The 18,277-nt window shown below is 44.3% G+C and overlaps 3 protein-coding genes across 3 annotated transcripts; all 3 read left to right on the top strand.

Moving 5' to 3' along the window:
* Positions 1-7,093: 7,093 nt before the first annotated feature.
* On the top strand, positions 7,094-8,479 carry CCR75_006511 (uncharacterized protein; the record flags this gene model as incomplete). The annotated part of the gene is made up of 1 exon (XM_067964581.1): positions 7,094-8,479. One exon carries the CDS (start codon positions 7,094-7,096, stop codon positions 8,477-8,479), a length of 1,386 nt encoding a protein of 461 aa, XP_067815266.1.
* Positions 8,480-8,567: 88 nt separating this feature from the next.
* Positions 8,568-10,218, top strand: CCR75_006510 (uncharacterized protein; the record flags this gene model as incomplete). The annotated part of the gene is made up of 2 exons (XM_067964580.1): positions 8,568-8,799; positions 8,860-10,218. The coding sequence occupies 2 exons, from the start codon at positions 8,568-8,570 to the stop codon at positions 9,471-9,473; spliced, it is 846 nt and encodes a 281-aa protein (XP_067815268.1). The 3' UTR covers positions 9,474-10,218.
* Positions 10,219-10,858: 640 nt separating this feature from the next.
* CCR75_006509 (uncharacterized protein) lies at positions 10,859-13,252 on the top strand (the record flags this gene model as incomplete). The annotated part of the gene is made up of 13 exons (XM_067964579.1): positions 10,859-10,888; positions 10,958-11,008; positions 11,151-11,234; positions 11,291-11,380; positions 11,443-11,506; positions 11,593-11,681; positions 11,735-11,817; positions 11,887-11,927; positions 12,108-12,156; positions 12,214-12,298; positions 12,350-12,401; positions 12,459-12,592; positions 12,648-13,252. 13 exons carry the CDS (start codon positions 10,859-10,861, stop codon positions 12,792-12,794), a joined length of 999 nt encoding a protein of 332 aa, XP_067815040.1. The 3' UTR covers positions 12,795-13,252.
* Between the last annotated feature and the right edge of the window lie 5,025 nt (positions 13,253-18,277).

The following is an 18,277-nucleotide window of genomic DNA, read 5'->3' on the forward strand; positions in this document are numbered from 1 at the left end:
GTTAAAAGTGACAAATGATTTGTCACTTAGAGATCTAGTGGACTGTGGAGCGTCAAATAACTTTATTCGTCGCCAGTCACTAGAGGGTCGTAGGCTCTAATATGTTGAGCGCGACATCCCTCCAACGAGGATGACGGTGCGTCTAGCGACAGGCGCATCGATATAACAGTAATGAAACGCGTAGTGAAATTTTATTACACGTTAAGAGATTTGCAGTATGATGATGATTTCATCGTACTGAATTTGGATGACAAATTTGATGTCATTTTAGATTTACCTTGGCTAAGAACGTTCAAGCCAAGAATCAGCTGGCAGCATCGAGTTGTAAAGATGCCTGCTATCTTGTTCATCCGATGGCCATCAGATGAACTTTTTGAAGCGTCCACAAGCGTGTGGATATACTACGAGTGTGTGCGATGGCCTAACTTGTGGTACGGTTCACAAGATCACAGTGTGATTACTAATCAAAGTGTGGAGTCAGCTGCCGGGGCCTGTGCGAATGCACAGGCAGCGCCGAAGGCCCGATGAGGACATGAATGTACGCCTAGCGGGCGACATCCAAGGAAGAAATCGGTTGTTTAAAAGGGGCAACAAGATGATCCTAGGTAGTATAGAGAGTCGACCGTAGAGGACCCGACAGTGATAGTGCAATCACAGTCGGAAGACGTTGAAAGAAGAAGTCCTTACGTACTTGAGGAGAAATCTCCTCAGATAGTCATTGCTAAAGTGACTAGACTTCAGCATCCCGAGAGGTTGATCCCTTGGCAGCCTGTGGATAAATCCCACTAAGAAACCGAGACATTGAATGTATTGGCTAATGACGAATCAAAAATAGGCGCTTATATCCTTTATCTGTATGCACCACCGAGAGTCAACTTCGGAAATAACTCATTACCAACCCTAGAAACTAAACGGTTCTTAAGAGATCGGCATAGTGGCAGAATCAAGCAGATCTGCGTAGTCGTCGCAGAGGACGAATACGTAACCGATATTCGGTCAGCGGCAATTTTTGCAGAGAACGAACGGGATCTCAGCAGCTCGTCGATAGACAAAAGTGTCCTCGATGTGAAGACTCAAATTTAAAGATATACAACTCAATCCTGGGAGTCATTAAGACAAATTCTTTTTACAAGGATTTGATTGAATTCAAGGATGTATTCCCTGAAGCAGTTCCATGCGAGTTGCTGAAGGATAAAGGCACTTGACATGAGATCGAGCACAAACCGGGCTCGAAGTACTGTGGCACTTGACATGAGATCGAGCTCAAACCGGGCTCGAAGTACTGCCTCGTAAACAAGTACTTGCAAACGATAGTTTTTTTTATCGATCGATTAAAAGCGGGCCATGTAAGGGAGTCAACCTCCCCACATAGCTCTCCGACCTTTTGTGTGCGAAAAGCTATAGGAGGGTGGTGGATAGTGCACGCATTTAATAAACTGAATGCTGCAACGGTACCGGCTCAAACGCCGATACTTAAAAAAGACGTAATAATAGATAATATGTCTAAGAGTACGATCTTTTCGTCTATGGATCAAAAATGGATTTTATCAGATCCTATGCGTGAACGAGACATCCCGTACACAGCACTGAGCACTCCCCGTGGGATGTTCCGGGAGTGGCTAGTAATGCCACAAGGGCTTAGAATGGCCCTGCAACATTCAACAGATGCGTAACGAATCTGTTGAGACCGGTGCGAGAATTCGCACCGAGTTATTTCGACGATATATTCGTCCATAGCCGGGCTATGAATGGAAAGGCGGACGTGGAACTTCATAAAACTATCGTTCGTCAGGTTCTTATACTTGTGCGAAAGCATAGGTTGTACGCAAATCTCAAGAAGTGCATATTCGCTGCAAGCAAATTACTACTTCTTGGGTGCACGGTCGGTAGATTTGGCGTGCGCCCTGATCCCGAAAAGATCAAGGCAATTACCGACTGGTCAGTTCCAGTCGATGCCAAGGGACTTAGAAAGTTCCTTGGGCTAGCGGCGTTTTTGCACAAGTACTCACGCAAATATGCCAAGAAGACAGCTCATCTCTCTCGTCTCTTGAAAAAAGACGAAAAATGATTATCAAAAGCTGGTTGTCAGCGTTCCTTTGAGGACATCAAGCAAAGCTTGGTGCAATCGCCAAGATGGGCGATTGCAGATCAAGACAGACCATTCCATGTGGTCTGTGACGCAAGCGATTTCGCAATCGGCTGTGCGTAAATGCAAAACGATACGGACGGTGCAGAGCGTGTCGTCTGTTACCAATCGCGTTGTAACCAGCTGAACGCAATTACCCAGTGCATGACAAGGAACTCCTTGCCATGAAATATGCACTGGCTAAATTTAGGGTCTTTCTCCTCGGAGATAGACCGTTTATAGTAAATACGGACCATGCGTCATTACATACGGCCGTAAACAGCCCACACGTCTCGCAAAGAATGGCGAGGTGGCTATCCTTCTTCGCGGAGTGGACTTTCCCCGTGAAATATAAATCAGGAAGACTTAATGTCGTAGCTGATGCGTGGTCACGCCGACCGGTTTTGAGCCGACTGCGCCCTCCAACGCCAAAAATACTACTACTGATGCAGCACTCATTACAAGTGTTCCGTCGTCAACTTTGTTTGATTACATTAAGAAAAGCCTACACAGAAGATAAAACCTTCTGCGTCTAATAGATCATCTGATGAATGCATCCAATAAACCTTTTAAAGATTTACCGACTTTATATCGATCGTCATCAGATCGAAACACAACACGCAACGGCTTACTGTACTACACAGCCGTTGCAGCGACACTCTACGTGTCGTCGTCCCAACTCACATAGATATGCGCTTGCGCATCATGTATGAGTGTCACGATGCACCAACAAGTGGGCATCGTGGACGTAAAAAACTTATCTCACAGTAAATCGCGACTTTTACTGGCCTCACGAGTATCCGTTGTGCGCAAGTACATTCATGCTTGCGAGATGTGTCAACGGGTGAAGCCTAGCCCTTCCTCCTGTGCACCTCTACAACCTCTACCATTTCCGGCAGAATGCTGGAATTTGTCTTCGGATTTCCCGAAGACAATTACAAAAACAATGGAATCCTTGTTTTTTATAGACAGATTCAGCAAGATGGTACATCTTGCTGTAGTACCAGAGTCAGTCACGGCTCCGGGCTGTGCCCGTGTCTTTATTGACACAGTATTCAGACTCCACGCTTTACCCCGTGAACTGGTCTCCGATAGAGATCCACGGTTCACGGCGAAGTTTTAGCAATCCGTATTCCGATCTCTCGGAACACGGCTGACTATGTCGACTTCTGATCACCCGGAGTCAGATAGTCAGACGGAACGCGTCAATCGCGTCCTCGAAGAGATACTTCGAGGTGACGTCCAATCGTATCTAAATTGGAGCGAGTTTTTACAGATGGTCGAATTCGACATCAACAATTCCGTGCATGCGTCTACAGCGCATACACCATTCTTCGTGTATGGCTTACGCCATCCACGCATACCCACCCAATCAGAGGGATCCTCTGATTTAAGGGGACTTAGACGATGTCGGAGCAAAAGCTACAGCAGACCGCGGCTAAGCAGGCGATTAGCACTAAGCTGCAAGCCTATGACGTCTCAAATGTCACCATTACAAAATACAAAAGTGACGAAGACGACGATATCAACCCTTTCTCGCAGTATTACGGCATGCTCTTACATCAGCAGGGGGCAGCTCTGACTCATTCTCATCACGCGTCGAAATTACGAACGATGCGAATGATGTCGATGTCGAAGCAATTGACATCGAAAGAGAAAAGGATCTCATGGCATTGTGCACAAAGCGCACTTAAAAAGACAAAATAAATGGGTCAGCAGAGAAATTTCTGCTGGCTCGAGAATCAGTAGTCCGTTTCGTACTGGATTTCATTGCTAACGCAGTGGACCGGTAGAAATGGAACGCAGGCAAACATGGAAGAGCAAATGTTCATCCAATTAAAATTAATGATCTAGTACTACTGTCTACAGTAAACTTACCTAATCGTGTAGTCACTAAAGTGGGTAGTAGTAAACGACTGCCCAAATTCATTGAGTCATTCCGTGTACTGCATCGCAAAAGCAATGCGTACACAATAAAATTGCCACAAGGGATGCGAACGAATCCAACGATTTACGTTGGTCGGCTCCGCCCGTACCAATAGTACGCGGTTTCTTCCGCAGACGGATCTGACCACCCTTTTCAAGAATCCATACAAGATTTTTGTGATCGCGAACCAGACTCTCATTTTGAGTATGGAGATTTTCATGCCGAATCCGAAGTTTCTCGAAATCGCGATGAGCTGACGACAGCTCGCCACGAAGAGCGTGATTCTTTCGTTCGTACTCTAACATTGAGAACACGCTTTTCGAACGGTTGGAAGACCGTTCGATACGGTGAGTCTGCACCGACTGTTGCAACGAGTGACGCTTACCGCGCTCGTGATCAGATCCCTCCTCCGACACATGGAGGAAGTGGTCGAGTTTGTCGATCTTCGACACTAGATCCGACTCAAAGGTCGGATCTAATTTTCCCTCCTCCACCACAACCATTGGTGGATTCCCACGGTGGTCAACGTTTCCTTGTGGAACGTATTTAAAACCACCGTGATGTGAAGGGGCAGCGAACGAGTTATCTTGTTCGCTGGCGCGAGTACCCACCTTCACATAACAGCTGGAAGCCTCGGTCCCAGCTGGTTTTTACGTTGAGGGCTTCATCCGTCAGTATGACGAGACCCATCCGATGGACCTTCCGATCCATCGGAAAACACGCGCCCCTGGCGCCTGTAAATAGATTGCAAAACGTCAATCGCATCGCGCATCTCGATAGAGATGTGAGCCCTACCCCAAGGCGAAGAAAGGGAATAAATATCCCCTTTCACTCGTTTCGAGTTGTCGACACAACACGGACAGGGATCGCCCACGTGAGACATGGAAGTTCTGCCTCACGAGACAATCGATGCAGCTTAAATCTTGCACCGGTTAGAGTTCGTTTTCCAAGCTTAACGCGAATCGCGTTAGGCTTTGAAGCCAGGCTATATCAACGAGCTTTTACCTCGCTTGTTGTTGCCACTATATCATCGATGATTAACAAAAGCATCAGGATTCAAATCATTCTCAGCGCGAAAGTTCTTCGCGCAGGGACCAAGGCCATGTAGCTTTGTCGCAATCTATAAGGGATATTTATTGTGAGTAGTCTTTCCAGACAAGCTACTGACTAGCCGTTCGGGCAAACGCCACGACTTTTTCTCAGGGGCATGACGACACAATTTATTGTCTTCACTCCCCTGAGTGTTACCCACTGAAGCAGGGGTTCCACAAGAGCTTTTATTACGATGACTTACGCCATCGTCATCACCTTGCATAGGGATAAGTGCGGGTGACGGCACGGGAGACGGTACTGGTGATGGAGAATCATCCTCATCGTCGGAACTAAACATGCTGTAGCGAACGCTGTGACTATCCGATTGAGCCCTCTCATTCGAATGCTCATAGTCAGTCAATTGACGACGTTTAGGCGACTGTTCCACTCTTCCCGAGTCGACCATCTCGTCCGACTCGCATTCATAGTCGACCGCCAAAGAGGGGTCGCACTCTCGTAGTGACTCACCACGTACACCCGCAACATTTATTGTTGCGGGAGAAGATTATACTACGGCAGACAAAATATCTGCCGCAAGAGACAATAATGCGTCGCCCGCGGCTACATGTACCGCAGCCGAAGGTTTCGCATTATTAGCTGACCGCATGGACTCGTTAACCATGCGATAGAATTAAACATGATGGTTCTGACCAATCGTTTTCACTTAAGTGGTCGTATAGTGACCACTCTGTTCAATGACAGTCAAGGTGATTTCGTTAGAGGGTGGTGATTTAAGGGGGTGTATCGTTTAATAAAATTAACATTTAAAAGGGTGTCAATATATTATCTAAAGTTAAATAATATTTGAAGAATATTACTTTACATAGTTATATTCGGAAAGCTTATGTATTGGTAGATATCTACTTGCTCCACAGTCCAGTCAGAGCGCGCGCAAAGAGATAGATAGATAAGACTTCATTACATTTTTTTGTATTAGTATGTAGTTCAGTGAGTAGAAAATAGATAGATATAGAAGAGCTTAATTATATTAAATAAAGCTTACTTCAATCCTATTTAAAGCAAGTTTTTAAAGAGAATTATTCTCTGCACGTACTAGTGTGCGTGAAGTGACGTGTGACAGCACTTGCACTATAGCAGTGCAAAGTGGACTCCTACTGAAGCAGTACAAGTCGGCAGTGCCCCGTTGCAGCAAAGGTCTGCATTTTCAATCGTCATAGAGCTCGAATTTGTTGCGACCTGGTCGATTATAGGCACCTGTCGACGACCATCGGAAAAGAGCGCGTCATCAATCGAATAGTGTGACGAGGACGACGTTTATAATCCTCGTATCATGTCGGCCTTGTATCGCAAAGAGCTTGGACACTGTCGTCCGTTGGTTCTTCGATCCCGAATCCTTGGAGGCAAAGCTAATATTGATGCCACAAGAGAGCAATCATGACGTAAACATTCCACTGAAGACCATCAAAGACCGAAGTCACGTGATCAATCGCAGTGCCGTCATTTTTTTACACGTCAAAGAGCACCATGAGTTGAATCGATTTAGCATTGATAGCAGCATTTGATGGATCCATGCAGTAGGTTTCAATACTTGAATAAAACAAGCCGTGCTCTGTCGTTCGCGTGCAAAAATCGACAGCTGAAACACGTAGTGCCATGCGATAATCCCGCACGTCTTTTATCGAAGTTAACCGAGTTTATGGATGAGAAAGAGGGGCATATTGTGAATTTTGAAAAAATAGGATTAAAAAGTTCGAGTCAATAGAGGGGTATTTGATGAAATTTCTCATATTTAATCAAAACAAACAGACGTGGCAATTCCAAAGGGGGGGGTTATACCGGTTCCCTTTATATATAGCAGTGGCCTAATTTTATTCTCCTTTGTTATGCGTAAAGATAATAATTTTATGTAACAGTACACCCCTGTTACAGTGTCCCTGTCGATGGATACCGGTTCCCTAAAACTAAAGCTTCAAAATACGAAGTTAACTATGTCAACGTTGGAGCGCCTGGTGTCATCGTTGAACGCCCGCAAGCCGCATGTGAAGGTTGTAGCAGTGGTTACTGGTGGTGGCATTTCTGCCGCTGAAAGCCTATTTATTCCTGGTAGCTCCTCCACTATGCTGCACTTTGCTGTCCCTTACTCGCGCGCGAGTCTTCAATCGTATCTGAGCTCTGTACCCTCTTTGTCTCAAAAGATCGAATTCTGCTCGGCAGAGACATCAGAACGCATGGCGCTAGCTGCCTGGAAGCACGGGAAGGAAATCTTGCGGCAAGAAGCAGATGCGGATAATAAACAGATGACCCTAATTAGTGCATTAAAGCGATTTCGCGCATCTTTTGGAATTGCATGCACGGCTGCACTAGCAACTAACTACTCTAAAGTGGGTCCACACGAGTGCTTCTTATCAGTGTGTCATGCTGAAGCGGCTAGCAAGAACAACAACATTTTACTTCCGCAATTTCGAACATACCACCTCTTACTGGACAAGTCGCTGGGGCGGTCTAGGATAGAGGAAGACCAAATTGTAGGCCGCTGGCTTATTTACTTTTTGGCAAAAGCTGCTAATGTAGATCCAGATATTTGCAATTCTTTCTATGACGAATTAAAGTCAGCGCGAAGCGGAGCTGATAGTGTCGTAAAGGTGAGCTCAGATCGAGACATCACCCATTCAAACGATCCGCTACGTGATATCAAAAGCAACAAGTCGGAACAACTTGTGAGCGTCGCATTTTTACCCGATGATTCACAACATAGTGCTGATGGTTCAAATCCAATTATTGCCGTTCAAGAGTTTGATTTCCGCGGTCTGATCCTACCAGGATCATTCAACCCAGTGCACCAAGGTCACATAGGTTTGGCACGTGCCGCCCAACAGCTGGTAAAAGCACGAACCGGTGTCGAATATCCTGTGGCATTTGAGCTTGCAATTGCTAATGTAGACAAGGGTGCAATCGACATGAGAACTGTATCGACAAGAGTCGCGCAGTTCAGTGGTAAAAATGCCTTGGGTCTAGGTGCATGGCCCGTCTTGGTCACAAATGCCGCGCTTTTTCAACAGAAATCCGACCAATTCCCTGGTTGTATATTTGTTATAGGTACTGACACGGCAATTCGCATTGTAAGCAAGAATTACTACAGCATGGATGAGCACAAGATCGTATTGGCTTTGAGCTACATTGCCCGGAACGGCTGCTCCTTCGTGGTAGCTGGCCGCTTCGACCAAAAATTTGAGAACCGCTTCATTAGTGCCGAGGAAACTTTGAACAAGCACGTGCCACCCGTATTTCGCCATATTTTTGTGCCACTGCCAGAGTCCTCGTTCCGAAACGACATCTCCTCATCCACGATCCGTGCACGAGTAGCTACAATTTAAAGTAAATTTATTGGTCGAAAAGTTTAATCTTAGGCAAAGCCCCCCCCTCTTTTTCAAACGACAAAAATCATAGCACCCAAAAGCCTCCATGTCAAGACGATACGACGGCCGAACGACCACGTTTTCCCCGGAAGGTGCGGTTGAACTTACTGCTAGTGATCGTGTTATATTGCAAATCCAATTTCTTGCCATGTTATACTTAAATATCGGCTATTCGGTACGGACAGGCCGCCTCTTCCAGGTGGAGTATGCTATGGAAGCCATTAACAACGCAGGATCGGCTGTTGGTATCCTTGCCAAGGATGGTATCGTTATTGCAGGTTAGGCTATGCTATACTATACACACTACATTGCCGAGCTGATATTGTGGACGTTAATAGCGGAGAAGAAGACGATTTCAAAGCTGCTGACGCCAAGCAAGACAAGTGAGAAGACTATCAAGCTCGATGACCACCTAATTTGCGCAGTGGCTGGCTTGACTGCTGATGCTAATATTTTAGTAAGCTTTGCGCGTCTATCAGCTCAGCGCTACGAGCTAGCGTACCAGGAGAAGGAGCCATGTGAGCAGTTGGTTCAGACCATTTGCAACTACAAACAGGCATACACTCAGTTTGGTGGCCAGCGCCCCTTTGGCGTATCCTTTTTATATGCTGGATGGGATCGCCACCACGGCTTTCAGCTGTACCATAGCGATCCTAGTGGAAATTACGGCGGCTGGAAAGCTACTGCCATTGGTGCTAACAATCGTGCCGCTAAAAGCATGCTTAAGAACGAGTATGAGGATGGTATGACTGTGGATGAGGCACTGGCATTTTTGGTCAAGGTTATGAATAAAACTATGGACTCAACTTCTTCCAGCGCAGAGAAGCTTGAATTTACCACTGTCACGCGGAGTGTTGACGGTAAAGTCGTGCACCGCCAGCTTACCGAAAAGGAGACAAATGAGCTCCTGCAGAAGGTTGCTGTGGATATGGCCACCTTTGGCGACATGTAACGGGCACGCTTTTACCAGCGATGAGTGTCACACCACGACAAAGATTTAATTAAAGGCATTTCGGTGCCTTGAAAAACATTATTATGACGTAATTGCTTCCTAATTTGCTAAAGAGCATTTTCGTGGCGTAGTTGCTTCTTAATGTTCTTAAAAATACTCCGTGGTAGCAGCAGCTGCAACCTTGTCAATTTCCCTCTTTAACCTAGCTACTAATTCGTGTTGCACAACCGAAGTATCAGTCCCTTAATATCGTCAATATAATAACCATCGCAAGCAATGCCAGAGCAAGGGTCACATAAACCCGCTTCTTGGGGTTTATACAGGTCATTCAAACTTCAATGCGTTCTGCTGTACTTTACCCCGTCCTAGTGACTTTCGAACTCGATAATTTCGCCACATTCTATCAACGCCAATTCGAACTAAGTTCTAGCTATTTCACCATGTGCGCGCTCTTCACTGTTATCAAAGACGCCCACCTAATTGAGATTTCCCTCATAAAATATTTAAACACGCTCCATTTTTGCCTCGCCTGCGACATTGGTATCTCCTGCTTATAGTTATCGTACTTTTTTCTAGGGTGAGTCGAGTATCGTGTTAAAACAATTCATGGCGTAGGCTGGTGCTGTATCTGACTGCTGCTTATACTTAGCAAGAAACATAGTTTGCACAAATGCCATTTTGTAAACGCCAAATTCGCATAGACACACTGTATACGTAATGCCAGTTTCATACTGAAAAAATAATTCGAATTTGTTGCACAGCTTTGGATGCTGGCGCTGGCGCTGACACCGGGCCACATACTTAAGCACAGCTCAAATAATGTTAAGAATTTTGCATCACGTTACATAGCACGCTTTGCTAACGCGATATCAATGCGGTCACGATCGACATGTAAGACTTATCATCATAGCAAGCAAGTCGCAGTCCAGACCGCGACTTGTCTGTGATTTGTCTGTGATTGACGAAACAGATCCTTGCTGTAACTAGTCGCATGCATTAATAGTCCAAGATTTGCAAAGTTGGCATGTTCTCTCGTCAGAACTGTCATTCCTGTGAAGTTCTCGTGACAGCCTCCTGCATTGAATGCGCAATAATAAGTGGACGAACTAGCGCTTACATCGACTGCAAACGCGGCTGAATGCTCCTAGGCTGGTCGGTTGAGGGAATCTGCTTCATCGGCAATATTTAATTTAGCTGGGCACACGCGGCTTGAGATGTAAACGACTTCATATTCCATTACATTGGCGAGAGCAACTACGCTGATCGTACATACATTGAACAGAGGTTATGCATACATAAGGCATAAGGAATTAATTTTGTTAAAAGTTGAAGTTTGCAGAAAGATTTCCATTTTTTAAATCCAAAGCTGATAAATAGCAGCAGCGATGATGACAGATGAATGTCGTAGATCCACTGTGAGGACGCTAATACCTCCCTACAAATAAAAGGATTGTCATTATGGGCAATGATGATGAGATTGATAGGTTTTGCGGCGTATTGAGGAGCTGGCAGCAGAATTCCTGGAATCTCTGTCGGTACGGACAGTGCCATCTAGTTGAATAGTGGTCAACCATGACTGACATACCTATCCTGATAGAATGGAAAAGTATTGGACTTTGAAGGAGTAAGTGCTTAAAGTGAATAGAAAACGTGCTGTCGTAATAACATGTTATGCAGCTGAAGCGCATTTCATCAGCAATGGTCTACGATCACAAAAACGCGCGGCAAATTCACGGAAATGAAACTCGCATAATCAAGCTGGTGATACTGTAAATAAATTGCCATCATTTATTGAGATCATTCAAAGTGGACTATAGAATCGACAGGGTGGCAGGAAGTACACTGGAATTTGGCTGATATTGCAAACAGTGCATGCTTTAATAGCAGAAAATAAAACTGCAACTCAGGTAATGATGATTATTGCATTGTTAGGCTGCTGCCGTGCAATATTTACTCTGTAATTGTGTAGAGAGATATTTATTACCTTCATCCGTTTTTTAAGGGACAAAGCGAAGCTGACGAAGCTATTTTGGGTATGTGGTTGCTATTCGTGATAAAAATAACGGTGAAGTTTGTGTGTGAAAGTTTGTGTGTGATACACTCGTTAACTTCGTGATAGACGCTGGAAGTATTATAGGTGTTCCAAGGGGATCTATGAATATTGTCGCTGCAACTAAAGGCTCCTTCACTGGGGACGTGAGCCTTTTGGTACGTGTGCAAGCTGTAAAGTCACAATTGAATTTTCTTGATGCTGCTTGTAGCGAGACGGAAAGTGGATATATTTTGGAAGCGGGGAAGAGGTTACAATAACGCAAGAGCTTCTGCACCTGAAACTAGTGGATGTGTAATTTTTATAATCTGTTGATCGCTGAGTATTTTATGGTGCTATTTATTCACTGTGGTTTGTAATTAGAAGGAGCGATGCAAAGTGCATTCTCGTCATTGAAAAAGATGGTAAGAAACAATATTATCGAAATTACACTTGACATTTTGGAAGTCAGTTTGCTTATGAGGTGTCCATTTCAGGAATTTTCAATCGACTAAGGTATTAAAACAAAATCTCAGGTGTTTAATTCCTTAAAATTGCTGACCAGCTTATCGCCTGAGCTAGAGAAGATAATTTTTTCAAGATAGTTCCGAGCATTTTAATCACAGGACGGGGATATCCAGATCTAGCTACGAGGTATGTCTGTACAAAAGATATCGTCACCTAGTCTCTTAATTTTGTTTCTATGATAAGAGTGTTTTTAAGCTTTCTAACTAAGGCTTTGCATATTCCCGTTTTTGGGCTTTGCGACTGCAATCCTTTTGGTCTATCCATTATGGTGAGGATAAAAAAAGGGCTCACTGGAGTTACTTTTCACTTATTTCTACAGCTTACGTATAAATTAGGGTCGGCGCGGATGCCGCTAGAGTCGCTTCAATACGGTAATTCAGTTATTCTGTAGCTTTGATCAACCTCATTTGTCTACATTCTGCGTGTAGCTGTTGACATTAAGTGGATTGGTGTTCGGCCTTCTCAAATCGCGGCATTGGCTCTGCCAATATCATCCCTCCAAGCTTTAACTCGGAAAGACGTTGCTGTGGCAGGGTCCTTACTGCGAGCAGGCTTTATACAGGTTCGATGTAAACGATTAGGTATACAGAGTCACCTTAACGTTTTTGTAATTGCAGGCAAATTTACAGTTTAGGAATGAAGTCCAAATGTGGCTCAGTAACACACTCCCGTGGAAAGTTGAGCTAGAAGCTCTCCATGTTTTAGGCTTCACATTTTTGACATCATTCCTTCAAGATCGCATCGAAAAAAGCGATTTTCTGTAGATCTGCCATCAAAACATCAAACGCGATTTCTTAGCTCAGGCAAGCCCGCTGTAATTCAAGCAGTGGCTGCAGTTATTAACAATATTCAAAGACAAAATACTTTACTAGTACTGTAGCGGAGCTACCTCGCTCCTAAAGTCAGAGCAAGACTTTCCGACTCAGAGAGTCACTTAGTTTAATTGAACTAATGAGTTTAACAACTTAAGGAGTCGTACAAGCTATTAAAGCTTAAGGAATCCTAGTTCAAGGGACTCAGGAGTTCGTAGAACCAAGTGGCAACTAGTGCCCAAGAAGATATACCCTACAAAGGCTTCTATCTCTTACAGATCAATGCGCAAGCCTTTGGAAGGCACTTAACGCTTAAAGATCAAGAGGACTTTATTTAATTATTTAGATCTAAAAACCTTACCATAGCTAATAAAAATAGATTTTGACCGCCAGATTTTTATCTGGCGGCGACCACATTTGTTACCCATCCCAATAAATGGGATTTAAGTATCTAATTATTTTAAAATGAGATAAAAGGGTATTTTACCCATAAAGTGAATGTACTACAACAAAGGTTTTCCAACCGATGTTTGCCCCTTACAAGTACTGAAAGTCTTATTTGGTTGAAACATTTTAGTCATCTGGACAATAATACTCCGAAACAGACGGCTACAATCCATGTAACAAGAACTTTATTGAAAGAAAAAGTAACAGAAATTCCAAATACAATACCCCTGCTTCATCCAACAAATATGACGAGGTGTTCCGTTACATAAACATCATTTTCTATAAGAGGAATACTAAATATTATTTCCTATAATACGAAATTAACAAAGACGTATAAAATTAGGGTGCTGCTATCCAGACACCCTTCTGCTACCTGGACACCCTCACATATATTCCCTATATTTTAAGGAAATCGGTATAGCCACACACCTTCACTGTATTTATGAGAGTAGCATCTTATTGGTATTATGCATTTTGCAAAATTGGCAGAGGCAAAAGTAGATAAATTGTAACCTCCTAAGACTAACTAACATGCATGTACCTTACCAGCTCAACTTCTCTCTCGTGCGTCGCTCTTTCTATGACTCGCCAATCAAGTGCTTGCTAATTGAACACCCCCTTCCCCGTCTCCCTATAATTATAAACATTTAATGATTTTACTCAGTAGTAAAGCTACAAGACAACAATTCTGATAATTGCTTGATTTAAACTTAAATTAACCCCGGCAATCGCTGTTAAGCGCACAAATGAGCGTTGCGCAAGGATCCGCAATACTTTATTTAGTTAATATATTAGCGTCAGTAGATAGGAAGATTATTACGTAAGAACTTAAGTATATGAATACAGTTTAATTTTTCCCTATACTAAGCCTTAAGTATTGACCTTCAGCAGCTAAGACTTCTGATCTGCTTGAAACCTTCCCCTGCACGTCGTTTACGTGATGTAATCGGAGGCACTGTTATCAGTGCAGGTTAGCTAGTACTGACGCAGTTTATAGCGAAATGTCCCTCGTAAGAACAAATGTGCTACCAATCTGTTGAGATCGGTGCGAGGTTTTCGTACCATTGTATTTTGTACGATGTATACGTTTATAGCCGGTCTATGAACGGAGAGTCGGACATTGTAGCACAACGTACCCACATCCGAAAGGGTTCGGCACTTATGCTTAAAAATAAGCTGGACGCCAACCTCAAGAACTGTATAACCGCTGCATTCGATAATCTGGTTCGTGAGCGTACGCCCTGATTTTAAAAATATCACGGTAGTCACCGAATCGCCTGCGCCAGTCGATGCAAAGTGACTACGAAAGTTCTTTGGCCTAGCGGCGTCCTTGCTGTCGCGCAGTTATCGAAGTGACAGCGCATTTTTCTTATTTACTAAAGTAGAATGTAATAAAATGTCATGGAACGACGATTGTCGGATTTCCTTTGAGTATTGAGCAAAGGTTGATGCAATCGCCGAACTTGGCGGTTGCAGACCGAGAAAGACCATTTCATGTGGTCTAAGACGAAATAAACTTTGCAATCAGCTGTGCGTACTGCAATATGACACAGACGGTGCAGAGCGCGTCGTCTGATATCAGTCGAGTCAGCTTTTATCAGCTGAGTATATTACCCAGTGGGTGACGAGGAACTTCTAAGTTTCAAGGCTAACTCTTATGAGATAGATCGTTCATCGCTTTTACACGGACCATTAGTCTTTACGCACGGTCGTAAACAGTCCACACCTCTCACAAAGAATGTCGATGTGGCTATCTTTCTTCGTGGAATATAGACCAGGATGACTTAATGTGGCCGCTGATGCGCATTTACGCCAGTCTGATTTTCGACCGGCTGCGCCGATCAAGAGTAAGGATAAAAAGCATGTTGCAACGTTAGTTTCAAGCGTATCATCGTCAACATTACTTGACGCACTAACATTCCTACAAGGAAGACAAGGCTTCAAAGGGTTTGATTAATCACATCAGAAATTATTACAACGATGCTCAAACAGATTGTCTACATTATTTCGATCATCATCCGATCAATATACCGCCATTGCTAGCGACACACTTCGTGTCATCATTCGCACTAATAAAGATTTGCGTTTCGCATCATGTATGAGTGTCACGACGAATAAACAAGTCCTCTATGGTGCTACTCTTGGATTCAACTCTTTAGATGCAGTGACAACAGGCCGTAGCGGTCCTTTTTGGTACAATTTGCTGATCGCGTTTTACCGCGCCAATTGTTTAGTAATTGAAGGCGATGTTTATTTAAGACAAGTGCGAGATTCATGTTCTCCTGCAGGAAAATTATAGAAGTGACAATTTAATCACCAAGAGGTTTCAAGTTTCCGCTAGTTCAACGCTTCTTAGGCTTATATCGTATCTAGTATCTACCATTTCAGGATTAATAATTTTGAATAACCTACGCCAATCAAAATGGCTAAATTCAAAAAACTTAGGTGCCGGTCTTTCTGTATCTCCATCATTAGACGTAAAGTAGACGCGCAAATTAAAAAGGAGCTTGTAGACGGGCACGTCTATTGCGACCACGCTCTACTTAAGCACACACCTTAGCACAGCGAGGTAGCGTTTTAAACGTCTTCTATCACGTGCAGTGAGGTAGTTGGCGGGCGCCTAAGCGACCTCACCCAACGAACTATAAGCCTAACTTTAAGTGACGTCACGGGTACGGCAATCTGGCTCCACGTGCGCACTTATGAACTACGAAGTAGTTTTTTGACTGATTGTTATTTAATCGTATTAAAAACCTTTTTTAACCAATTATAAATGGTTCATCTCTGTAGATATGCACCTATTTGTATTGCAAGCGTATTACCTCGTATCTTGGATGACGCTAGGGGTTGCCCTTCCAAAGTGAATGCACTTATGTGCGCATACGCCCGGGTGAATCACAATGTGAACTAACACCCAAGTGGTGGGTCTAATTACTTCACTTAAGTAATTAACCCCCCCCCCCATTTAGAAAATAATTTACATCTGCAAATTCGTCAAAGAGGAGCGAGGAAAAAAAAAGTGAGCTGCTTTACGCGCCACTTTAGTCCTCTCAGTTACTCTAGCGTCCTGTGTGCACATACACGGCGCCAAACATGTCACCTAATAGGGGCAAAGGTGGTGGGTCGTCTGCAAAAAAAAACACTCAGCCACGCACGAAACGCACGCGCCGCATTAACACGCCACCGGGGCATAGTGCCTCAGTAGAAATGTCGACAGCCACTAATGGTGCAGTCGCGCTGTTAACTGGGCTGAATGATCCGTCCCACTTTCACGGTAAGAATGTGGATCCGTCGCTCATTGTTAACTACAATGAGTCGACACCGCTGCCGTCACCGCATTGTAGTAATGAGTACAGCGATCTAATTAGAAGGAGGATGGCGCTTTATTGCCCATCCCAACTTCACTCATTGCTCCTAACATGGAGACAACAAAGTTTTCTAATGCTGTCCCGTCGTCAGCGCTGGCTAGCGTAGTGACCATTAATGAGAGCGCTGCCAATACAGGTGCAGCGGCTTCTCAGTCGGGTAAGACCACAACACCTTTCGTTCAGACCTTCATTCACAATGGGTCTGACGCAGAAGAGCCTGAGCGTAAAGCTTCACCGACGGCACGTAAGCGTGTCCAGTCCGTGCACAAGCCAGTCATATCGAACGTGGCTATGTGACGGGTGGTATACGGCTAATACTCCCTCCATCTCATGATCTCGTATCAACGGGACAAAAACGTCACTTTTAGTGCGCGCTATTCTAGACGCTCATGAAATATTGTGGCGTCTATAATTCATGGAAGGCTCAGGGGAAATCGCTCGAACGTACTCCCCCGATCCCGGTTGTGTTGCGTTTAAATGAAACACCCGACCAATATGAGGCGGAATTCACGCGCCGCTTTCAACCGCATTACGATGCGGTAAACAGCGGTCGCAGCGAATTAATTTTGCCCGCTTGTGTATGAAAGAAATCATGGGCGGTACTGTACCCCCTCCCTGTCTCTTCTCACCAGGCTACTCCTGCTACTCCATTAATCCAGTTGAGACTAGCGGGGAGGAATCGTAGATACCATGGTGTACGAACAGACCCAGACAAGGCAAAAATGGTAAAGAAATGGCCAATCCCACGACATGTGAAGGAGTTGCGCCAATTTTTAGGGCTCGTTAACTATTTGCATAAGTTATGCAAGAATAATGCGGAGCGAACTAAACATTATCTGGCCTCCTTATTTAGGACGAAGAATGGGTTTGGTTAAAAGTAAAAGTAGATGCGTTCACATCAGCGAAACAATTCTTTGTAGGAGTACCGGTCTTGGCATTGCCAGACGCGGATAATCTTTTTAGCGTCGTCTGCGATGCAATTAGTTTTGCAATCGGCAGCGCGCTCTTGCGAAAGGATAACGACGGCGTTGACCATGTCATTTCTTATCAATCCTCACTTTTAAAAGCCGGAACTAAATTACCCTGTGCATAACGAGGAGCTACTTTCAATAAAGGTACTACTTTTAAGTTTCGAGTGCACGAATTGGGCACTGAACGGATTGTAGTTTATACGAATCACGCGTCATTGCGGACCGCAACAAACCCACCGCACCTCTCGCGTAGAATGGCAAAGATGGCTTACATTCGTCTCTGAATTGAATCTCAAAGTTGAATACAAGCCGAATAAGTTAAATGTCTTGGCGAAAGCGTTATCGTGTAGACCAGACTTTGAGGCAAGAGACTAGGAAAGTGTGACTAGTGCTAAGGCACGAGTTGAGTCGTCAACGATGGTAGCCATGAAGGTCTATCACGTAACGAGCTCGTTGGCCAGCAAAATAAAGGAGAGCTACAGTCAGAAAGAACATTGTCGCCTGCTGTTGAATCACTTCGTTGGACGAATTGTAATCCTTCCGTCACACCTGATGGCTAAGCTAAATCGCTTGAGCTTCAGCGATGGCTTATTACGGGATCAGCTGTCACCTTGTGATCCCTTGAGAATCTTTGTGCATCATGACACAG

Source organism: Bremia lactucae, linkage group LG3 (assembly GCF_004359215.1).
Source record: "Bremia lactucae strain SF5 linkage group LG3, whole genome shotgun sequence".
In the NCBI taxonomy this organism is placed as follows: domain Eukaryota; phylum Oomycota; class Peronosporomycetes; order Peronosporales; family Peronosporaceae; genus Bremia; species Bremia lactucae.